Raw genomic sequence first — 25429 nt, 5'->3', positions numbered from 1 at the left:
TTACCGCATATCCTTTGTACATCCTTTACGGCAGAGTCACCCACAATCAGAGTTTCAGGCCTAGCCTTTAGCTTTCCCTGTGGTCTTTTACTTTTCAACAGATTTTCAGACCTTACTTCGCTGCTTTTAGATGGATGGTTGTCCGATATAGATCCAGGGTCCTTTGATAGTGGAGCAAATCTGTTCTGCAGTTTCACATTCAGTTGTTTTGGAGGTTTGTTGTTATCCTTCCTATTCACGGTTGTCCAGTCCTGTTTCCTCCCGTATACAGGGGTAGAAGAGCTTCTCTGTCTCGTAGGAAGTGAAGGCCAGTCGGTTTCAGAGATTTCAGCTCGCTGTGCCCTGCCTGTGATACGTCCTCCCCCTTCGAGGAGACATGATTTATGTCTTGGTTTTGCACCAGAACAGTCCAAGGGGGGATTATCACTTGAGGATTTATAATAATGCACAGAGTCTACTTTCTTGGTCATGTTATCTGTGCTCCTTAGCTGTGCACTAGCTTGCTCATCGCCATTGTTTTGAATCAAAGGCAAGGTTGTTTCATTTCCACACAGTCCATTTACCTCCACGTTTACTTCTAAGCGATGAATTTTTGTCTCCAGTACTGCAATCTTCTGCAGGAGGCTGTGGTAGTTATCTGTGGAGAGGGAAGGCATCTTGTTGCTAGTTAGCCTAGCGGTTAGCCCCTTTCCAGGCTATTGAGGCTGTTCGGTGCCCAGACGCTGTAATCAGGCTTCAGCTGTGTCTAGGCCACAGACACACGGAGCGCTGAGGATAAGGTAACTATAAAAATGTTGCTGCTTCTGTTAAGAACACTTTAGTCCCAATGATCTATAAGTGTCTAGAAGCTATCGCAGGTAAGCTCATAAGGAAAAAAGGGAAAAAATCAGCATAAAAATCAATAAAAATCAATAAAAGAAGCAAAGAGCAAAGAGATGAAGCGTCCACACTCACAAAAGGGGAGGAGTAGATATTGTTAAATGTTCAGGTTCGATGCCATATGTTAAAACAAGATCTAGAGTGTGATTAAAGTGGTGGGTGGGTTCTTTTACATTTTGAGAGAAACCAATTGAGTCTAATAACAGATTAAATGCCATGTTGAGGCTGTCATTTTTAGCATCTACATGGATGTTAAAATCACCCACAATAATTACTTTATCTGAGCTCAGAACTAAATTAGATATAAAGTCTGAGAAATCAGACAGAAACTCTGTGTAAGGCCCAGGTGGACGATAGATGATAACAAGTAAGACTGGTTTCTGAGTTTCACACCTGGGGTGGACAATGTTAAGCATCAGGCTCAGTTTTCAGCACCAAGGACATAGAGCAGCACCCTGAGTTTCAGCACCATTAAGTCCACAGACTGGGGAGCCGACTCAGAGGTTTCTCACACAGGAAACAGCAAACACAGCTACTCACAAGCTTTAAAACAAAGTTAAAACCCTCTAAGATTTCTTCATAACCAAATTGGACTCAGTTATTATTAACGATGATGTTCCACTCTCCTGCTGCTCAACCTGTTGTACCTAAGGGCTAAAACAGACAAACAAGAAGGGAAGAGGTATGGACAAGCCTGCACAGACTCTGGTAAATCGCAAGACTTGGGGTGCGTTTTTCTGGGGGTGGACATAGTAAGCAATGATCCAACCATCTTGATCTCAGGGTGGGAATTGTGTTGGATTTATTCACTCACACCTTGGTGGCTGAAATCAGTGTTTAAATGCAGGAGCATATAAATGACATGTGCAGTGCATTATTATTATTTTTTTTATCATTATTATCCATCCATACATCTTCTTCAGGTTATCTGGGTCCGGGTCGTGGGGGCAGCAGCCTAAGCAGAGAAGCTCAGAACTCTCTCTCCAGCCACCTCCTCGTTTAACTGACAGCACTTTAAAGTCTGAAGGACGTCTTGTTTTGCTGAATCCTGCTGTTGATGGGACAAATTGTGCGTGTTTGGGAAATGAAAAATATGGTATTTTGCCATTTTAATCCTTCGACATTTGTTTGATTTTATTTCTCATCTCCTATGTAACAGATTCAAAAGGGAGAAGATTCCATTTAATCAGCTGCAACACAAGCTCAGTAATGGAAGTATCGGAAAGTGTGGTATAGATACTCAAATATCCCAGCCTCAGTAACTTTGACACAATAATATCTGCTGTAATATTTACACCTCTGATGAACTCTCACAAGTGTTAACTTTATTTTGATACCAAGATTGTTTACACAGAGCTCGTAATTGCAGAGAAATGCTTATTTTGGACATGTGTCTTTTGAGCAGGAAGCTCAGAAAGCCCCTCGGTGCTTAACATGTTTTAAACTCCGCCTGAGCAGTCAGACGGCATATTTGTAAATCAGTACATGAAGGTGTGGCACTCTCACAGTGTTCAGGTGTTATGTTACGCCTCCTTCCAGGGAGCAACTCAACCGTGTGTCCGTGTCCGTGTCCAGGTGTGGAGTGGAGCTTGTTGTCCGCGTGTGTTTGAAGAAACTGTAAGTTTGCTTTGGTTCCTTCTTTAATACTTTGACTGTTTTTCTGCTCTGTGATGTTTGGACCTGATGTTCAGCTATTATATCAAGACAAACTTTAGATCACTCTTGTGTTTGAAGACAAATCCACATGATTATAGATTATTGATTGGCCAGAATCAAACAGTTTGATGAACATTCATTCATGTGACAGTTTCAGCTGCTGCTTACAAATCTGATAACATGGAGAATTTGGTCCCACACTGACGGCACTGACGAGGAAGATGCTTGTCTTCTAAATCACATGACCACTACTATTTACAGTAAAACTGATGTGATCAGTTTAGCTGCAGGGCAGGTGTGACACAACTATGCTGCAAAGCTTCATTGTTCAGGAGTGAGTCAGTGTGAGAGAGAAAATGATGCGTTTGTTCATTAGGGCAGAGTTTTGAGAAGCTGCAGTTAAAATAAAGAAGATTTGTTTTCATTAAACTGACATTTTTTGTGCTTCAGCTGGAGACACTTTTGTTTTGAAAGTGTTTGGAGTATTTGCTGTTTCTGAAACATGAGCTGGAGTAAATATGATCAGGAATGCTTCTATCCTCCCTTGTCTCTTATTTACATCCTCTGCTTGGGAAAATCTCCCTCCTCTCCTTCCCGCCCCTCTTTCCATCATAAGTGAAGCGCTGACTTGTTCAAGATAGCAGCTCATTTCTTTTTAAATACAACATACAGCAAATTTGGACTCAAATACTTTTCATCAACCAAGCACAACGGCATCATCTGTAAGTTCTGCCTTGTGGTACTTTATGTAGCAGTGATATCTGCAGTAAGCAGGACTGAGCCTAAAGGGGGCATGGGGTGTTCTTGACTATATTTATTTTAAGTGTGTAGTTACATTATTTGTAGGGCTGTCAACATTCATACATTAACACGGATTAATCCTTCATCACAATTAATTTTTTAATCCAATTAACCCATCTGGAGCCAGAATGGACAACCTTTGGACAAACTATCAAAATGTGTTGACATTTCAGGGATTTTGAGTCATTCTGCGCTCCAAATGGACTGATTGCATTTCAATTTTTGGTTCGGGGGTTACCACCATAGTAATGGATTGCATATAGCGCTTTTGTAGACACCGAAAGCTCAGACATGGTCCATTGAACATGGTCCCAATCTCCCTAGGAATGCTGTTGAAGCTCTGCCAAAGATGTGCATTGAAGATCTCACGGACTGGGGTCTCTGCTAGGCAATGTTCCCTCTAATTTTTCATGTGTCTGAGCAAACACACAAACTCCACGAGTCGTCCCTTGGGCCACTGTGAGCAATAGCAGACGTGTGCACTGTGGTCACACCAGCATCAAATCCATCCAAGCTACATGGTTTATTAATTAAAATAATCAAATTAAGTGTTTACATTTCTGATAGAGGATTTTTATTATGCAATATGATCAAGTATAATCAAATGTGCTTTATATTCAAATACAATATAATCAAGTGTGTTTTACTTTCAAGTGTTCATATATTTTCACATAACCAAGCCTATTGTTAAACAAAACACAATGCATTCCTTACTTCAGTGTTTGAGATGTTTGACAAGACATGATATACGATGCATTCTTTACTTCAGTGTCTGTGATGTCAGATAAGCATGAATACTGCTGTGTCGTTATTTTCAGTTTGTGTGCAGAGGTTAGATAGCTGAGACAATGCCTAAGCTCTCCCCTTTCCGTTAAAAGAGGAAGTACTATGTAACCCATTTTGGCCTATAAATAAAGCAACCAGCCTGCGCTTGAGTGTGTGTGATTTTGCTGAGGGGCACACACCCATGCGCATGTCTTAAAACTCTCTGAGTCGGTCTGCAGTGTCTTATTTCTCTTACTTGTGAACAAATGTCTAAACCCCTGACAATTTCTTTTAGAATACTTTTAATTGTGCTTTAGCTCTCTTACAATGAAAATTAAAAAAATATATATATTTTTCATGTATGGAACGCCAGGACTGGCATAATGAATTAATTAAATACACCATTAAGAAATTAATTAAATATGTCAAAAATTAATTAAATAAATATTTGCGACACATTTAATTAATTAATTATTGAAACATTTAATTAATTATTGACATATTTAAATAATTATTGACACTTTACATTATTTGTTAACACTATTGGAAATAAAAATAACTTGAACTTCAATTTTGAAATTTTAAAAATTTAAAAATATATATATATATATATATATATTTTTTTTTTTTGGCAAAGCTCTTACTTGTATTATAAGTATGAGTCTGTGTGAAGCTCCTGGCTGTGGTCTAAGAGACAGTCCTGTAACTCTTTGTCTGCAAAATACAGTATTATAATCCAATATTGTGCAAGTTATTTTGAAATATGAATTAATTTTTTACTAGTTACTAGTTACTAGTTACTTCTTCAGAAGAGTAACTACGTTTGCAAACAACAAAGTTATTTGCAGCTATTTGCCTAAAAATGCAGCCAGGTTTTTTAAATAACCATTTCAAACTATTTACAGAACAATCAGGCGTTCTGCATCAAATTTGATGCCACACAAATTATTTGTGCCACTCCAAAAAATAATTTCTATCCACAATGAGATAAAGGACAACGACAGCATGTTACCTACAGGCCTGACAGCAGGAGATGTATCACCCTCACTACACTACGCTGATCAACATATTCACTTTACATTCACTGTGCCTTGCAAAAACTTGGGTACAGCATATGAAAAGCTTGAATCTTTGCCTTTTTCACCCTAACTGTGAAACTCCAAAAAATTTTTTTTTTTTGTTATGTATCATCCACCCGGCTCATGCTCAGTTTTTAATCTCTCAGTTTTTAATCTGATTTAGTGGTGAGTTCAGATAGAATAATCATACTAGGTGATGTTAACATCCATGTAGATGCTAGAAATGACAGCCTAAACACTGTATTTAATTCATTATTGAAATCAATTGGCTTCTGCCAAAATGAGCGCACCCACCATGTTAATTTAACTATGAGTTTTACACCTGATGCCTTTCCTTACACTAAATCCTAAATTGAGTTTTCAAACATATCAAATGTGCACTACACAGTGGAGTCACCTGATCTTGACAGTTGATGTGCACATGAATGATGTATGTTTCCTCTGCAGGTGAAGGTAGAGAGTGTGTGTGAGCTGATGTGGATGTGAATTCAGCAGCATGGATCAGTGTGAGGACAGAGAGGAGGGAGTCCCTCCCTCTGAAACTACTCTGTGTGGGGAACATGAGAGTCAGACCAAAGCTCAGAGGTGAGATGACCATCTCTAACTGTCCATGACTTTTCTCCATGTCACAGCTCAGCACTCACATCACTGCTCCATCATTATCCACAGGAACCAACCTGGACCTCCACCCAGCCGTGTGTCCTTAGAGAGTGACTGGTCTCATGAACGTTTCATTGGTTTTAAAGACCAGCAGGCATCTGCTGCAGAGAGGTGAGCTATTAGTGACTAGAGATGGCACGATACCACTTTTTTATGTCCGATACCGATACCGATATCATAAATTTGGATATCTGCCGATACCGATATGAATCCGATATAGTGTTTTTTAATTAACAAAACTGTTTTTTAAAATATCTTGCTGCATTTTGCAAGTCTGCAAGTTCATACTCAAGTTTAAAACAACAACTACACTAAAGCTATTCTGTTATACCTGTATACAAAAAAAATATTTCATAGTTCAGCAATACTCATCAATCTAATAAACTTAGACCTACACCATCCTCCCTATTCTGGTATTTTAAAGAGTACTTAGCGTAAATATTAAGCAACCTAACTAATAGGGTTCCAACTCCCAGCAACAACAAAAATAAATAAATAAAAAATAGGGAACCACCCCTCACGCGCCACCTCATGATGCTTAATCGACGTAATCAACCTTAATTTGATGCAGTGTGAAAAAAAATGCACAGAAATCAATTATTTTTCAAGAAATATTAAATAGATTCAACATCTTTCTTCAACAAAATTGCAGACTGCACAGATGGTACCTTCCCAAAGGAAAAAGTACTATAGCTTACTAGGGTATATATATTAGACTTAATAGTCACTATATACAGTAATTGACTTCTATTCATTTTACATCAAATTAAAACTTTGGGTGTCAGATAATTATTTATTAAAAGCTAGACATTTTAAATGAGAATAAGAAAGAAAAGTATGTCTTTGTGCCCCCTTTTCCCTGTTCATGCCCTATCGGCCCCCCTGGCTAAACTTTGCTAGATCCGCCCCTGCACAGTTACCAGCCGTCAACTACGTAGAAAAAGATCCTGGTGTAGAAAGTAATATTAAATAAATTCTAACAACAGCTTATCAAGCTTAAACGTGCTGCTGTTGTTCAGCCGCTGGTTTCCTCTTTCTGGCGCAAAGTGGACCAAAAACAAACAAGAGAGACGGACTCGCGACAGAAAAGCCGATCAGCTGATCATTTAAGCAGTTTCATGATTGAAGTAGCAGCAAGAAGAGGCAGTCGCTCGTTAAGCTTAACGCAGGAATGCTTTACAAACATTCAGAGATGGACTTACACACTTGCTTTACTTCTCTCGGGGATAACTTTGTCGGCGATGAAATGCTGGTTGCTAGCGAAGCTTCAAATGCTATCCAGACCACCGACAGGTCCGGATGCCACAGCCGCTCTATCACGTGATGCATACTGCTCCGACGTGCTAATGTTCTGAGGTGAGTTACGGCGTGTTGCAAGTTTTGTGAGGTGCTTTCGTGATATTTAATGGATTGGATTACATTTTTTATTTTTCTCCGATATCCGATCCAGTAATTTAGGTCAGTATCGGACCGATACCGATACGTAATATCGGATCGGTCCATCTCTATTAGTGACATGAACTCCTTGATGTCAGTTTGGTGTCTGATTTGATGTTGTTTCCTGGCCTCTAAACTGCATCTCAAAGAAGATCACTGAGTGAGGAATTCCTTTATTCTATAAAAAATGTCCAACATATACTGCTGCTCATTGGACCATCAATAGTCCTGCACAGTGTAAATGACTGTGTTTACCTCTGGGTGGCGCTCTGTTTTTACCTTACCGTCACTAGATTAGAGTTTCCTTCTGCTCATGATTAGCCTGCAAATCAGTTTCTCTTTGGCATGATGAAGGTATTCATAGGCTGTGTCCCAATTCAGGGTCTGCACGCTTGAAGTACGCGTACTACGTACGGTGCGTACTATAAGTACGAGAAGTGCGGAAGTGAGAGGCTTGTGAAATGGGACGGTATACGCTTCGTCGTGCTGTTCAGGTTACCTAGCAACCATGATACTAACCGCGAGACACGTTACATACAGCTTTGTTTGACAGAAATTAAGGAGAAAAATGTTTTGTTGGTCATTCATTTTTGTCATGACATCACTTTGATTAGTTGAGTATCTGAGGCTGAGACCACGGGACTGTAAAACATGATTGTTGGGCTTCATTTCTGTGCTGAACAGTCATTTAAGATTAGTTAGTAAATAACAATTAGTTAATGTTGTTCATGAGACTAAAGTCATCTCACTGTGGTAATGCAAATATAATATGGCCAATATTATTGTATTGTCAGATTATTTATATATATATATATATATATATATATATATATATATATATATATATATATATATATATATAATTTTTTTTTTATCTCTTTAGTTTTAAACAGTTGTACAGCACTTTGTTTGAAAGCGCTTTATAAATAAAGTTATTATTATTATTATTATTATTTTACTCATAATACTCAGAGCATCAAAATGACTCAAACACTGGTTATTATTTTAACTTCTAAAAAAACTAAAGTCAATCTCCACTTTTTGCGACGTTTCAAAAAATCCATCAAATAAAAAACTAACTGTAATCTGCTAAAAAAGGAAAAGCTAAAAAGAAAGTTTCCTCTCTTCCTTTGTGTCTTTTGAAGATCAGTTCATCTTCTGCTCACTGAACTGTTGACAGAAAGAGAAATTTGAAGCTTTTTGTTGTAAATGTTTGGAGACTTCCAGCATCCATCTGTCCACACAGACTGTGCTGTTTGACTTGCTGAGTTACGTTAGCTGGCGGCTGCTGCAGAGTCCACTACAGATAAACAGCTTAAAGTTAGACAAACTTTTAAGGTGGGCAGGAAACTGAGAAAGCTCTAGAGCAGGTGTCTCGAACTCCAGGCCTCGAGGGCCGGTGTCCTGCAGGTTTTAGATGTGTCCTTGATCCAACACAGCTGATTTAAATGGCTAAATTACCTCCTCAACATGTCTTGAAGTTCTCCAGAGGCCTGGTAATGAACTAATCATTTGAATCAGGTGTGTAGACCCAGGGTGAGATCTAAAATCTGCAGGACACTGTTGTGTGCCCACCTTATTACTAAATTAGGCAGAGCACTCTGAATTGAATCAGGACATAAAGCACGGTCTTTATGTTGCTTTATTGAACCCTGTCCATCTTACAACTAGCCACTTAATGGGGCTTCCTCCGGACAACAACATCCGGTTCAAAGGTCATCACATTAAGACAGCCATATCAATACATGACATCCCCCTTTTCCTTAGATTCAAACTTTAGTTGTAATAACTTTGATGTCTTTTTTTTTTCCAACATTGAACATTCTTCTTGTCTTACTTTCTAACAATTATATAATCTGTCTCACCACACATGTTCAAGATGGCGGCGCGTGAACAACGCGAGGCTCAGTGTCTCTCCAGAATCTGCTATTTAGCGTTTTTTTATCTACTTTTAACCGGATTTTTCGTCCAGAATTGCTGTGCGTTGCTGACCTACAGCAGACAAGAGCTTCTGGACATCTGGACTCACAACTCCAACAGTTTTATCGCCGATGTCCGACTCATCCCAGAGATCTCCAGAACACCGGAGGCTGCCCACTCTCCCCGGCCGGGCGGAAGTGCACGCAGACGGCGCCGAGATCGTAAACAAAGGCGAGGTAGGCGCAGAGGGCTACGGGCTAAGCTAAAGCTAACACCACACTGGCTGCCTTTACCCAGTATTTTCCTCGCCAATGTCCATTCTCTGGCAAACAAAATGGATGAGATACGGCTCTCCATCAGTAACAACAGACGGATTAGAGAGACGCCTTTGTTCTCTGTCCCTGGAGGCCGCAAACGCCGACGCAGAGGGAGAAGATCTGGCGTTCTGGTTCGACTGAGACGGCGCACTTACAGACCACCGTTACCCAGTTTATTACTGGCTAATGTGCAGTCTCTGGAGAACAAGCTGTGCGAGCTTCGGGCACGGATCTCATTCCAGCGAGAGATGCGGGACTGCTGCGTGATCTGCCTCACAGAAACCTGGCTATCGGACAAGGTACCGGACTCTGCAATACAACTGCCGCGGTTCTCCGTGCATCGCGCGGACAGGTCACAGGATCTTACTGGGAAAAGCAGAGGCGGTGGTGTATGTTTCATGATCAACAACAGCTGGTGTGATTATGCGAACGTGCACCCGGTCAAATCCTTCTGCTCACCGGACCTGGAGTACCAGATGATTAAGTGCCGGCCATTTTGGCTACCGAGGGAATTTACAGCAGTGATTATTACGGCTGTTTACATCCCCCCACAAGCCGATACTGACCGAGCACTCAGGGAACTGTACAGCGCGATCAGCAGTGAGGAAACCGCACACCCAGAGGCAGCGTTTATCACAGCTGGATACTTTAATAAGGGAAACCTGAAGAAAGTCTCACCAAAACTCCATCAACACATTCCCTTTAATACACGTGAAGAACGGCTTCTGGACCACTGTTACACCTCTTTCCGGGATGCGTACAAAGCCCTCCCCCGCGCCCCATTCGGCCAATCAGATCACTGCTCCATCCTGCTCCTGCCCGCCTACAGGCAGAAGCTGAAACAGGAAGCTCCAACCCGGAGGGCGGTGCACTGTTGGACGGACCAATCGGAGTCTGCGCTGCGGGACTGTTTTGATCACGTGGACTGGGAAATGTTTCACGTAGCCGCAAAAGACATTGATGAATACACAGACTCAGTCTGTGGATTTATCAGGAAATGCGTGGAAGATGTCGTCCCACCCAGAACAGTTAAATCCTTCCCAAATCAAAAACCCTGGATTAACGGAGATGTTCGCGCGGCACGGAACACCGCCTTTGCCTCCGCGAACACATCGGACTACAAACACGCACATTACCAACTCCGGAAGACGATCAAAGAAGCCAAACGTGAGTACAGGGACAGGGTGGAGCAACAGTTTGACAACCCTCGGAGTATATGGCAGGGACTAAACACGATCACAGACTTTAGAGGGAAAACCAGCACACCGCAGACCACGGCCTCTCTGTGTGAGGATCTAAACGTATTCTACGCTAGATTCGACACAGCGAACACCATGAGACCGGACAGTGTGCGCACCGCGGATGACGTCAGCGCGCACACTGTGTCTGAGGAGGATGTGCGGAGGTGCTTCAGGAAGGTGAACGCGCGCAAAGCTACTGGTCCGGACGGGATTCCCGGCCGCGTCCTCAAGTCATGCGCGGCTCAGCTGTCTGGAGTGTTCACACACATCTTCAACCTTTCCCTCTCTCTGTCTGTAGTCCCAGCCTGCTTCAAAATGGCCACCATCGTCCCTGTACTCAAATCCTCCACCATCTCCTCATTGAACGACTGGCGACCTGTAGCCCTGACCCCCATCGTGAGCAAATGCTTCGAGAAGCTGGTCAGGGACTTCATCCGCTCTGCACTACCCGACTCACTGGACCCTCTACAGTTTGCATACCGCCACAACAGGTCCACTGATGATGCCATAGCCCTGACACTATATACTGCCCTGTCACACCTGGAGAAGAGAGACACGTATGTGAGAATGCTGTTTGTAGATTACAGCTCAGCATTCAATACCATTGTTCCCTCGAAGCTGGACAGGAAACTGCAGGATCTAGGACTGAGCAGCTCCCTCTGCAGCTGGATCCTTAGCTTCCTGTCTGACAGACGCCAAGTGGTCAGACAGGGCAGCATCACTTCATCCCCCATCACACTGAACACTGGTGCTCCACAGGAGTGTGTACTGAGCCCTCTCCTGTACTCACTCTACACCTACGACTGCACAGCCACTAACAACTCCAACATCATTGTGAAGTTTGCGGACGACACTACAGTGGTGGGTCTTATCACCAACGGTGATGAGACGGCTTACAGGGAGGAGGTCAGCGCCCTGACCCACTGGTGTCAAGACAACCATCTCACCCTCAACGTCGCAAAGACAAAGGAGTTGATAGTGGACTTCCGGAGGTGCAGAGAAGTACACACCCCCATCACCATCAACGGCGCTGCTGTGGAGAGAGTGAGCAGCTTCCGTTTCCTTGGAGTACATCTGGCTGAGGATCTTACGTGGTCAGTACACACAAACAAAACAGTGAAGAAGGCGCAGCAGCGCCTCTTCACTGAAGAGACTGAAAAGATTCGGCATGAGCCCCCGCATCCTCAGGACCTTCTATCACTGTGCCATTGAGAGCATCCTCACTGGATGCATCACCACCTGGTATGGCAACAGCACCGCCTACAACTGCAAAGCTCTCCAGCGAGTAGTGCGGTGCTCTGAACGGATAATTGGAGGTGAGCTTCCCTCCCTCCAAGACATCTACAGGAAGCGGTGCCTGAGGAAAGCGGGGAGGATCATCAAGGACTCCAGTCACCCCAGCCATAAACTGTTCAGACTGCTTCCATCAGGAAGGAGGTTCTGCAGCATCCGGTCCCGTACCAGCAGACTGAGAGACAGCTTTTTCCATCAGGCCATCAGACTGCTGAACACTTCATAGACACCTCAGCTTCACTACGGGAACTGCAACACTATGCACTCCACACTGTATATAAATGCCACTTGTTTTGCACATATTCAACTCTGTATATTTTATATATTTTATTTATTATTATTATTATTATTTTTTTTTTTTACTATTTAATTTGTAAAATGTGTATACACACACACACACACACACACACACACACACACACACACACACACACACACACACACACACACACACACACACGTAGGATAATATTTAGTATACACATCCAGAAATGCATACACTATTATATATTGTACATATATTTATTAGTTTCAGATGTAGCCATTCTTGTATTTGCTGGTTTGTGTTGTTGTGTTTGCACATCTCTGTTGCTTGTGGGGCTCGCACACAAGAATTTCACTCGCATGTGCTGTGCCAGTGTGCCTGCACATGCGATGTGACAATAAAAGTGATTTGATTTGATTTGATTATGGACTCAAATGTCATGTTTTTCACCGAAACATGGTTGAACAACAGCTGCCCAGACAATGCTATCGAGTTAGCAGGACGCCACACACACCGAGCCGACAGGCTAGCAGATGACTCCGGCAAGACCAGAGGTGGAGGTTTGTGCATTTATATTAACAATGCTTGGTGCATGAACTCCACTACTACTGAGAGTCACTGCTCACCTAATGCGGAGTTTTTAATGGTCAAATGCAGACCTTATTATCTCCCTAGAGAACTCACTTCGATCATACTCACTGCCGTGTATATCCCCCCCGATGCTAATGCTAGGTTGGCCATGAAAGAACTTTCTGCAGCCATTAACAAACACCAGAATAAACACCCCGAGGCTGCTTTTATTGTTGCTGGCGACTTCAACCACACCAACTTAAAGACAGTCCTCCCCAGATTCCACCAACATGTCTCCTGCCACACCAGACGAGACAAGACTTTAGACCATGTGTATTCCAACCTGGTTGGAGCCTACAAAGCCACACCCCTCCCCCACATTGGACGATCGGACCATCTCTCCCTGTTCCTCACACCTAGGTATTCACCACTCATCCAACGTGTGAAACCTGCTGTGAGGACAATTAAAGTGTGGCCAGAGGGGACAGAGGCAGTGCTCCAGGACAGATTTAAAAACACAGACTGGAATATGTTCACCCACACAGACCTGGACCAGTACGCCTCATCTGTACTGGATTACATCTCCGAAACCACAGACAGTGTCACCACCCAGAAACGGATCACCATGTACCCCAACCAGAAGCCTTGGATGAACCGGGATGTTCGTCTCCTCCTGAAGGCCCGCAACACCGCCTTTAGGTCAGGAGATGCACATGCCTAATCTAAAGAAGGGCATCAAAAAAGCCAAACACCATTACAAAAAGAAGGTAGAAGGACACTTCTCCAACTCCAACCCCCGACGCATGTGGCAAGGACTCCAGACCATTACAGACTACAGGACCACCAAACCCTCCCCCGCATCCTCTGCTGTCTCCTTCCTCAACGAGCTCAACAACTTTTATGCTCGTTTTGAGCGAGGGAACCCCACAACCACAACCAAAGCAGACATGACGCCAGACCACCAACCTCTGACTCTCTCCCCCACCGATGTAGGAGCGGTGCTGAGCAGGATCAATGTCCACAAGGCTGCAGGTCCTGATGGCATCCCCGGGCGTGTTCTCAGAGCGTGTTCTGGGGAGCTTGCAGGAGTGCTCACAGACATATTCAATCTGTCCTTGGCCCACGCTGTGGTACCGGCCTGCTTCAAATCCACCTCCATCGTCCCGATACCCAAAAACTCCAACCCATCTTGCCTCAATGACTACCGCCCAGTAGCACTCACCCCCATCATCACTAAGTGCTTAGAGCAGCTGGTCCTAGCACACTTCAAATCCTGTCTCCCCCATACCCTGGACCCCCACCAATTCGCATACCGCCAGAACCGGAGCACAGAGGATGCAGTCTCCATCGCACTACACTCTGTCCTATCACACCTGGACAACAACAACACCTACGCCAGAATGCTGTTTATAGACTTCAGTTCAGCATTCAATACAATCCACCCCTCACAACTCATCAGGAAACTGACAGACCTGGGCATCAGTTCCCTCATTTGCAAATGGTTACTGGACTTCCTGACCAACCGCCCCCAACATGTCCGGCTGGATAACCACTGCTCATCTACCATCACAATGAACACCGGTGTACCACAAGGCTGTGTGATGAGCCCTTTCCTCTACTCCCTCTTCACCCACGACTGCAGACCTGCTAATGGTTCCAACACCATCATTAAGTTTGCAGATGACACCACGGTGATTGGCCTCATCAGTGACAACGATGAGGCCGCCTACAGGGAGGAGGTGGATCGTCTGGCTGAGTGGTGCGACACAAACAACCTGCTGCTTAACACCGAGAAGACCAAGGAGCTCATCATGGACTACAGGAGGAATGCTGACCCACATCCACCCATCCACATTAAGGGGACGGCTGTGGAGCGTGTGAGCAGCTTCAAGTTCCTGGGAGTCCACATCTCCGAGGATCTCACCTGGACGACCAACTGCTCCAAGCTGGTCAAGAAGGCTCACCAGCGCCTCTTCTTCTTGAGGACACTGAGGAAGAACGACCTGTCCTCAGACATCCTGGTGAACTTCTATCGCTGCACCATCGAGAGCATCCTGACCAACTGTATAACAGTCTGGTACGGGAACTGCTCTGCCTCGGACCGGAAGGCGTTGCAGAGGGTCGTGAAAACTGCCCAGCGCATCGCCGGAGCACCACTTCCTGCCATAAAAGACATCTACAGGAACCGGTGTCTGAAAAGGGCTGGGAAAATCATCAAAGACCCCAGTCACCCATCACATGGACTCTTCACCCTCCTGCCCTCTGGGAGGCGCCACAGGAGCCTCTGGACTAAGACCACCAGGTACCGGAACAGCTTCTTCCCCACAGCTGTCAGACTCCTGAACTCTGCCTCCTGACATCTGACCCACGTTAAACTCATGGACTGAACATACACACCCCCACAATGGACAACTGTACCCTCAAACACACAATAATAACATGGAGTGAACCACCACTCACAACCACTAGCACTTTATATAGCCTCTGTAGAAACTATCTACACCCTCACTTATCTTAACTGCACTACTGTATAGCTCTGTGTAAATAATCATTCTGTACATTCAATAATCTTTAATCCTACAACTGTTTACAACTTGCATAGTTCCCATTTCTGTATAGCTGTATATCTCAGATTTCTGTAAAGTTATTTATTTCATATTCTGTATAGTTTTTCAGATTTATATCCTGTTCATAGCCTGCACATAGCTTGTACTCACTACAGCCTGTACATACTTATAGTTATAGAATATTCACAACATACTTCATACCGTGTACATTATAGCATACCATAATAGACCCATCTCTGTAATATACTTACATATCTATACTATTGCTAATATATATTGTAATATACCTATATCACTAAAGCACTTCTGGATGGATGCAAACTGCATTTCGTTGCCCTGTACCTGTGCATGTGCAATGACAAGTTGAATTCTATTCTATTCTATTCTACATGTACCTTTCTTTTTTCAATATATACATGTCGACATACACATATGAACTTGAAACTTGCCAAATGTAAGTTACCTCTTCACCTTAACATATTATAGTTCATTTCACCACAAAATCACGAAACCTCTTGGGTATCTTTTTAGCCCTCTGTGATCTACTTGGTCTCTCTGGCCCCTGGGAGCCCTCTTGTGGTGTTGGAGTGAAGGTGTCAGTCTTTGTGGGTGTTTCACCTTCCTCCCTTTCAGGTATTGTGTCATAGTGTCCTTCTCTGGTCTCATTTGTCTCGTATTTCTTCACATGTGTGGTATTCCGGTGATAGCGAGCTCCTGTTGGTGACTCAATAATGACTTGGTTTCCAGTTCTGCTTACAATTTTGTGTGGTGTTGCGTTGAATGGTGTTGTAAACTTGTCCACTTTGTCTTGTTGAACCAGCAGTGTGTCTCCCGTGTCTCACGTGAATACTCAGCTCCCCTTCGTTCATCAGCATAAATCTTTGATTTTCCCTACTGTTCAGCGTCTCTGTCACACACATCCAACTCCGTTGTTTTTGCCTCACTGATGTTCAGTAACTTTCCTCTCATTTTGCGGTTGAACAGGAGTTCTGCTGGACTTTTGCCCGTGGTTGGATGTTCAATGCTACGATACACTGTTACATATTTTCTTAGCTCTCGCTTCCAGTCAAGTCCTTCAGCTTGTGCGATCCTGATTCTTTTCATCAATGATGCATTTTGCCGTTCCACTTCTCCATTTGCTTGAGCCCATTTTAGTGTAGTTCTTATATGTTTGATTCCATTAGTTTCACAATATTCTCTGAACAGCTCAGATTTGAACTGTGGGCCATTATCAGATTTGATGGTAACTGGTAGCCCATGTCTGCTAAATATACAGTCAATAGAGTCAATGACTTTTTCAGCGGGTGTAGATGACATTACATCATACTCATAGTACCGACTGTAGTAATCTATCAGTACAAGTATTGAGTGGTTCGAAGGTAGCGGTCCCAGTCAGTCTACCGCCACATCTTGCCATGGTCCATCCGGTAAAAGTGTGTTTCTCAGTGGTTCAGGTGGATCTGGTCTGGCTACTATTTGACATCCGTGACAAGCTTTACAAAACTTCTCTGCAGCTTTGTCCATCCCTGGCCACCAAACTTTTGTTCTGAGATGCTGTTTGGTTCCAACAATTCCTAAATGTCCTTCATGAGCTAGGGACAGTCCTTGAGCTCTGAGGTTTTCTGGCAATACAATGCGAGTTCCCCGCAAAACTATGTAGCCGATGACACACAGTTCATTTGCAATGGGTGCATATGTTTTGCATTTTTCAAAGTGTCCATTTTCAATAGCTCTTCGCACTTCTGTTAATTCTGAGTCTGTAGCAGAGGCTTCTTCAACCTCTCTTGTTGTGAGTGCTTTTGGAGTAGCATTAACTGCAACAAATCTCACATATTCTTCAGATTCATGCTTATGTGTCTCTTTTGACGTGGTGTCAGACAGCAGTCTTGACAGTGAATCCGCAATGTTTTGCTTTCCCGCAATGTGCACTACTTTAAAGTCATATGGTTGCAGTCTGAGAACCCATCTTTCTATGCGTGCACAAGGTTTAGATTTCTGGCTGTATATGACCTCCAATGGCTTGTGGTCTGTGATGAGGTCAAACTTCCTGCCATACACATATGGATGTAGTCTCTCACATGCCCATACCAGTGCTAGGGCTTCTCTTTCTGTTTGAGAATATCTTCGCTCACAGTCTTTTAAACTCCGACTTACGTAGCACACTGGTACCTCTTCTCCGTTCTGTATTTGTATTAGCACTGCGCCCAAGCCTACAGGGCTTGCATCTGCTATGACTCTGGTTGGGGCTTCTTTGTCAAAATAGGCTAGGGTACCTGCTCTGGCTAACTCAGTCTTTAGTCTTTCAAATTCTTGCTTTTGTTCTGGCCCGAATGTAAACATAGTTTCTTTTCGAGTTAAACGTCTAAGTGGTTCAGAGAGTGTAGCAAACTGTGGTATGAGCCTGCTACTGAAGCCTACCAGTCCAAGAAAGCTTCTCACCTCAGTAGCATTCTTCAGTTCTCGGGCTTCCACCACAGCTCTCACTCTTTCTTCAGTTGGGCTAATGCCTTTCTGTGTCAAAAGTATTCCCATGAACACGAGTCTGTCCATGTTGAACTGACACTTCTCTGAGTTTAGTGTCAGACCACAGTCAGAGAGTCTCTTCATCACAGCATGCAGGCGCTTATCATGGGTTTCCTGGTCTGGTGCGTGTATGATTACATCATCTGAAATGTTCTCAACTCCTTCAATGCCAGCTAGTGCATTGGCGATCTCATGCTGATATTGCTCACTAGCTGATGAGACTCCAAATATTAGCCTTTTGTACCGATATACTCCGTTGTGCACTGCAAATGTAGTCATCTCTCTCGACTCCGGGGTAAGCTCTAGCTGATGGTATCCCCACTTGAGATCGAGTTTGGTGAAGATTGCAGAGCCGTTTAGTCCTTGCAAGATTTCATCCACAGTGGGTGGGTATTGATAGGTTTGTAGCTTGAACCTATTTGCTGGAACGTTGAAGACAATATAATTACACAGCAAGCAAGACACGAAGTAGGCAAAGTTCTTCTTGTTACTCATGCATGAGGGAGACCTGCCTGGAGCCAAGTGTCGTTCCACCACTTGACCTCCGTCAGACTCTCAGACTCTTCATGTTCCACTTCAATCCTTTGCCTCTCCCGTCTGTGGTAGAGTGGAGAAGACGTCCTGCACGTCCTGTCCAGCCATGTGCAGTAGAAGAGCGCGTCTCCGCTGTCTGATCGCGTCTGTAGCATCATCCGTCAAAATAAGACCTTTCCCATCAGCAAACAACTCGAAGGATGTTAACCAGCACGTCCATCTCGGTCCGAGCGTAGCTGGATCAGTGTAGCAGGCGAACGGTTGAATACCCAACTTTTCCATGTTAGCCCACAAGTTTTTTCGCTAACACCGTGCCGCCGCTGGGTCTACTTCTCACAAAAACAAATCCAGGTCCGTGTCGTCCTCGTGTCGTCCTCGTGTCGTCCTCGTCGCCATTGTTGTGTGCCCACCTTATTACTAAATTAGGCAGAGCACTCTGAATTGAATCAGGACATAAAGCACGGTCTTTATGTTGCTTTATTGAACACTGTCCATCTTACAACTAGCCACTTAATGGGGCTTCCTCCGGACCACAACCGGTTCAAAGTGTCTGTGAAGGTTCTCAGTCATCCAGGTCATCGTAGTCAAAGGAGCTTGCAAAGAAAAGCGTCTGGACTTCTTTAAGTTACTTAAAGACGTTTCACCTCTCATCCGAGAAGCTTCTTCAGTTCTAAGGTCAAATGGTGGAGAGTCCCAGATATAAACCTAGTGGGAGTAACCCCCCACAGAGGGACAAAAGGACCCCCTGATGATCCTCTTATCGCCTGAGCCAAGGTGGCTGTTTGGTCTCTCCAATGTAGAGGTCTGGGCATTCCTCGCTGCACTGTACAGCATACACCACATTGTTAAGTCTGTGCTTTGGCGTTTTATCTTTCGGGTGAACCAGTTTTTGTCTGAGCGTGTTGCTGGGTCTGAAATGCACCGGGATGTCATGCTTGGAGAAAACTCTCCTGAGTTTTTCTGATACACCGGCTACATAGGGGATGACAATGTTGTTGCGTCTGTCCTTCTTATCCTCCCTCGCTGGTGTCTGGTCTTCTTTTCTGTGCCTCTTTGCTGACTTTAAGAACGCCCATTTAGGATAGCCGCACGTTTTGAGTGCTTCCTTTACATGTGTGTGTTCCTTCTTTTTTCCCTCACGCTTAGAGGGAACATGTTCTGCCCGGTGGTGTAGGGTCCTAATTACTCCAAGTTTGTGTTCCAGAGGGTGATGGGAGTCAAAGAGGAGGTACTGGTCCGTGTGTGTGGGCTTCCGGTAAACTTCGATGTTGAGGTTGCCGTTCTCTTCAATGTGCACAGCGCAGTCCAGGAAAGGCAAACAGTTGTTCTTTGTGTCTTCCCTGGTGAACTTGATGTTTTTATCCACAGCGTTAATGTGCGCAGTGAAGGATTCCACTTCTTGTGTCTTGATTTTGACCCAGGTGTCGTCTACATATCTGTACCAGTGGCTGGGTACTCTTCCTTTGAAAGAGCCAAGAGCCTTCCTTTCCACTTCCTCCATGTAAAGGTTGGCTACAATAGGTGACACGGGGGAGCCCATGGCACAGCCATGTTTTTGTCTGTAAAAGCCTTCGTTGTATTTGAAATATGTAGTGGTGAGGCAGAGGTCTAACAGTGTGCAAATCTGATCGGGTGTGAAGTTGGTCCTGTCCTCCAAGGAGCTGTCTTCTTGTAGTCATTTTCTGACAGTCTCCACGGCCTCCGTGGTGGGTATGCAAGTGAAGAGAGACAATCAGCAGCAAATTTCTGATCAGGAGGAAATGAGGGTGTGGATAAGGCATTCACAAGCACTGGGAAGTTTTTCTAATCTTTATGAAGAAAGACTGAACAACAGTTGGTTGAATTTCATACACGGGTATTTTTCAAAACTGAGATTTTCCGTTTTCGTTTTAAAAAATAATCCCGTCCACACGTAAACGCAGAAATGAAGGAAAATGCTGCTAGGAACATGGCAAAGCAACAGGTGGCGATATATTCCTAACCGTGTAGAAATGTTGGCCAATCAGAAGTCTAGAAGCCTCGTTGGGAAATAGTAAACAAAGCTGGGGCATAGAAGCAGAACCGAGTCGTATGTGTGGAGGGACAGTAACTGTGTGTGTATATGTAAGCATTTAAACACTGCAGAGAGTAAAATTAACAGTAACAGTATTGTAGAAATTCATTTCATCGAAACAATAACGTGACGCACAGTGTGACGTCAAAAAAGGCGCACATCTTTGACGCTGCGTTTTCTCCGTTGTTCTCGTCCACACGTAAATGCAAAAATGGAGTTTTAGAAAATGTCCACCCTTGCAGGCGTTTTTAGAAATCTCAGTTTCAGTGACCGAAAACGCCATTTATGTGTGGACGAAAGGTGCAAACGGATAGAAAAATCTGCGTTTTCAAAAATACCCGGGTATGCTAGATAATGTTCAGATTTCTATCAGACTATTCTAGGTTGGTTGGGAGTTCTCCAACATGTAAGATGACACGGCTTAAAATGTGATCACAACCAAACACACGGATTTAAAATTAAGTGTTATCCAAAACAAACTTGAAGAGATTTAAGGAATAAAGATTTTGGAGTTTTTTCATTACTAAACAGAACATACTGTCATTAATCATGACATGAATGGTAGGACACTTGAATATGATTTGTATATTTGATTTTTTTGTTCATCATTTTACTATCTGAAAGGAAAACTCATACAAGTACAAATGCAAATAAGGTCCACATCTTTCACCTACAAATTCCAACAACCAACAGATGATCTAATTCATGTCAAGATGTGTGTGTTTTTTGTTTGTTTGTTTGTTTGATTTTATGGTGAAGGCTTTTTTTGTGGATTAAATCTTCATGGCTCCTCCACAGAGTGGACCAGGAGAGCTCAGAGGTTCCCAGTGGTCAGCCTGCCCAGCAGCATCAAGCACACCTGGACTCCATATTTATGGTCTGTACATGTACAACAACTACCTTTACATCTACTCTGTTCACAGTCATCTCCATGCTGTTCTTTGTAGACCAGTGGATTGCCAGTGTGTCCAACACAGATTTGATGTGTGGCTCCATGATTTCAGTCTGATTAGGTCATTCATAAAGTATTCTGTTCCAGCGGCTGGAGGTCAACATCATCACTTTTGTGAGGAACGAGCTGCAGAAGATCCAGAAGGTTCTGAGTCCAGATTACCCAGAATGCTTGGAGAGTAAGAGGGAGGATGATGAGCAGAGGAGGAGCAGCAGAGAGGCATTTGTGAAGATCACAGTGGACTTCCTGAGGAGAATGAAGCAGGAGGACCTGGCTGACCGTCTTCAGAAAAGTAAAATGATTTCTCTAAAGATTTAAGCTGCTGGTTATAACATTAACATTAACTAAAATTTCAAGAGATGAACCAACATTTATTTAAAAAGAAAAAGTTCTGATATGGACTATGTAAAAGATGAACTGATATTCTTTCTTTATTCAGAAAGCCTTGCTGAAGTTTGTCATCGTAAACTTAAATCTGAGCTGAAGAAGAAGTTCCAGTGTGTGTTTGAGGGGATCGCTAAAGCAGGAAACCCAACCCTTCTGAATCAGATCTACGCAGAGCTCTACATCACAGAGGGAGGGACTGCAGAGGTCAATGGTGAACATGAGGTCAGACAGATTGAAAAAGCATCCAGGAAACCAGACAGACCAGAAAGAACAATCAGACAGGAAGACTTCTTTAAAGCCTCACTTGAAAAAGATGAACCAATCAGAACAGTGCTGACAAAGGGAGTGGCTGGCATTGGGAAAACAGTCTTAACACAGAAATACACCCTCGATTGGGCTGAAGACAAAGCCAACAAGGACATCCGGTTTATATTTCCATTAACTTTCAGAGAGCTGAATGCGCTGAAAGAGGAAACGTTCAGCTTGGTGGAACTTGTTCATCACTTCTTTACTGAAACCAAAGAAGCAGGAATCTGCAGATTTGAAGACGTCCAGGTTCTGTTCATCTTTGATGGTCTGGATGAGTGTCGACTTCCTCTGGACTTCCACAAAACTACAATCTTGACTGACCCTAGAAAGTCCAGCTCAGTGGATGTGCTGCTGATAAATCTCATCAGGGGGAAACTGCTTCCATCTGCTCACCTCTGGATAACCACACGACCTGCAGCAGTCAATCAGATCCCTCCACAGTGTGTTGACATTGTGACTGAGGTCAGAGGGTTCACTGACCCACAGAAGGAGGAGTACTTCAGGAAGAGATTCAGAGATGAGGGGCAGGCCAGCAGGATCATCTCCCACATCAAGACATCACGAAGCCTCCACATCATGTGTCACATCCCAGTCTTCTGCTGGATCACTGCTACAGTTCTGGAGGATGTGCTGAAAACCAGAGAGGGAGGACAGCTGCCCAAGACCCTGACTGATATGTACATCCACTTCCTGGTGGTTCAGGCCAAAGTGAAGAAGGTCAAGTATGATGGAGGGGCTGAGAGAGATTCACACTGGAGTCCAGAGAGCAGGAAGATGATTGAGTCTCTGGGAAAACTGGCTTTTGATCAGCTGCATAAAGGAAACCTGATCTTCTATGAATCTGACCTGACAGAGTATGGCATCGATATCAGAGCAACCTCATTGTACTCAGGAATGTTCACACAGATCTTTAAAGAGGAGAAAGGACTGTACCAGGAGAAGGTGTACTGCTTCATCCATCTCAGTGTTCAGGAGTTTCTGGCTGCTCTTCATGTCCAGCTGACCTTCATCAACTCTGGCATCAATCTGCTGGAAGAACAACAAACAACCTCCAAGAAGTCTAATTTACTTGGGAAAAAAAGAAATTTTAAATCTTTCTACCGGAGTGCTGTGGACAAGGCCTTACAGAGCCCATATGGACAGCTGGACTTGTTCCTCCGCTTCCTCCTGGGTCTTTGTCTTAAGACCAATCAGACTCTCCTACGGGGCCTGTTGCCAAAGACAGGAAATAACTCACGGACCAATCAGAAAACACACCAGTACATCAAGAAGAAGCTCAGTGAGAATCTGTCTGCAGAGCAAAGCATCAATCTGTTCCACTGTCTGAATGAACTTAATGATCATTCTCTAGTGGAGGAGATCCAACAGTCCCTTAGTTCAGGAAGTCTCTCCACAGATGAACTGTCTCCTGCTCAGTGGTCAGCTCTGGTCTTCATCTTACTGTCATCAGAAAAAGATCTGGATGTGTTTGACCTGAAGAAATACTCTGCTTCAGAGGAGGCTCTTCTGAGGCTGCTGCCAGTGGTCAAAGCCTCCAACAAAGCTCTGTGAGTCATGTGGTTTGCTTTTTTTCCCTTCATCCCTTAAATTCAACTTGAAAAAAAAAATCATGTGCAACCTTAACCTTAAAAAAATGAAGTGAATGATTGTCAACAGTTGCAGACAAATTTTTGGTTTGTTTTTTTGTATATTTTTCACACTTAAATGTTTTGCGTCATTAAACGCATTGCAATATTAGACAAAAATTACTCAAGTAAATCCAAAATTCATTTTTTAAATTATCATGGCTTCTATTTCCTAATAAAATATATCAAAACTTTGTTGGGCCTGTATGCAAAAAGTAATACAACATGCACTCTTGAAAACTGGCAATGGTGCTTTCACATTACTGTGGAGGAATTTTGAATTAATCTTCTTTGGAGAGTTTTTTTTATTTTATTTAGCCATTCATTGTTTAAGGACACATCCAAAGAGAAAGGGAGGTAAGTGACAGAAGTGATGGAAAGTTAAGTGATAGAAAAGAAAATGCTATAGGTTACATCAGATACCAGAGAGTTCGCGGGAAACAAAACAGAATTTTAGCTCAGAATTAAACACTCAAAGATTACATCAACTGATGCTTCACAGATAGTTATGAAGAAGGGTGATTGATGAAGAATTCCGTCAAGTCTCTAATGGAGAAAATGAAAAACAAATAAAAGAGACTGTCATAGATATCCAAACTGGTGGCTGGAGACCATGTCCTATTGCAGCAAAATACTGTAATTTCAAACAGGAACAGGTGAAGAGTCACAGGGAGCAGAAGGAACAGATTTCAGCATGAGGTGGTGCAGCGGGCTCAAGGGCCAGTACCAAGCAGTGTTGGGTAAGTTACTTTAAATTAGTAACTTAGTTACATTACTAGTTACTTATATCAGAATCAGAATACTTTATTCATCCCGAGGGAAATTAGGGTTACAGCAGGCAGCACGCTAATGGCACATGTGCACTTACAAAGGAACCTTCTGACCAACTTTACACAAACATCACATTGTTGAGACTTGTCAGAAAGGTAGGCTGATAGGAAAAAAACAAAACTCCACTCAGACTGAGCTCCTAGTGGGAGAACAGTTTGATAACAGAAAAAACACCTCAGCACAAAAGCACATGACTATCAATACACCATAGAAACACAAGACAAGAAACAGGGGCGGGTAAAGGGTAAGAGAGAGCCGGTGTAGACAGCGCATCCGGTCCTGCAGCATATCTGCGCTGGTCCAGTTGACTGCTACGAAGGCGTTGGAAAGGGAGGGGGGATGAGTGAGTGCTTATCAGTTTAAGTGAGTGTGTGTGCGTGTCCATAGTTTAGCTGAGACAGTGTCCGTCGGCCTATCAGGCTAAGTAAACAGTCCTCCAGCCAATCCAGGTGTCCTTGCATGGGACGGGAAGAATAGCTGTAACACAGTCGTTATCAGGGAGTGATTGTTCGGCTCCAGCCTTGGGCCTGCAGCTGGCGCCGTTATGGGGGTCCGCAATCTCAATGTTGATTTGTAAATTTCCATGCGAGCAGCCCAGGAGAATTTTCAGGCTGCCCTAACACTCCGACACTAGCCTCTCGATCTCCCGTTGGAGAGTCGCGAGCCTCCCCATGATGGTATCAAACTTCTGTTCCATGGTGTTGTCATTCTTTTGATTCTGAGACCTCACAGCTGCAGTGATCCGTTCCGTGATGTCGTCCAACT

At 43.7% G+C, this 25429-nt stretch overlaps 1 protein-coding gene across 1 annotated transcript in view; it reads left to right on the top strand.

Moving 5' to 3' along the window:
• The first annotated feature begins 5643 nt into the window (after nucleotides 1–5643).
• Nucleotides 5644–25429, top strand: part of LOC147334252 (uncharacterized) — a 35805-nt gene continuing 16019 nt past the window's right edge. The window contains exons 1-5 of the mRNA XM_086286439.1: nucleotides 5644–5765; nucleotides 5850–5951; nucleotides 21359–21437; nucleotides 21600–21804; nucleotides 21952–23755. Coding sequence (XP_086142565.1) covers nucleotides 5677–5765; nucleotides 5850–5951; nucleotides 21359–21437; nucleotides 21600–21804; nucleotides 21952–23755 — 2279 coding nt within the window. The 5' untranslated portion in view covers nucleotides 5644–5676. The remainder of the gene's footprint in view (nucleotides 5766–5849; nucleotides 5952–21358; nucleotides 21438–21599; nucleotides 21805–21951; nucleotides 23756–25429) is intronic.

The sequence above is a fragment of the Aulonocara sp. 'chitande type north' Nkhata Bay genome, linkage group LG3 (assembly GCF_057382095.1).
Source record: "Aulonocara sp. 'chitande type north' Nkhata Bay isolate Kocher_YH1m ecotype deep benthic linkage group LG3, A_spYH_male_GT1.1, whole genome shotgun sequence".
Lineage (NCBI taxonomy): Eukaryota > Metazoa > Chordata > Actinopteri > Cichliformes > Cichlidae > Aulonocara > Aulonocara sp. 'chitande type north' Nkhata Bay.
Note: the sequence above shows the minus strand (reverse complement) of the source record. Positions and strands in the feature narration are given on the sequence as shown.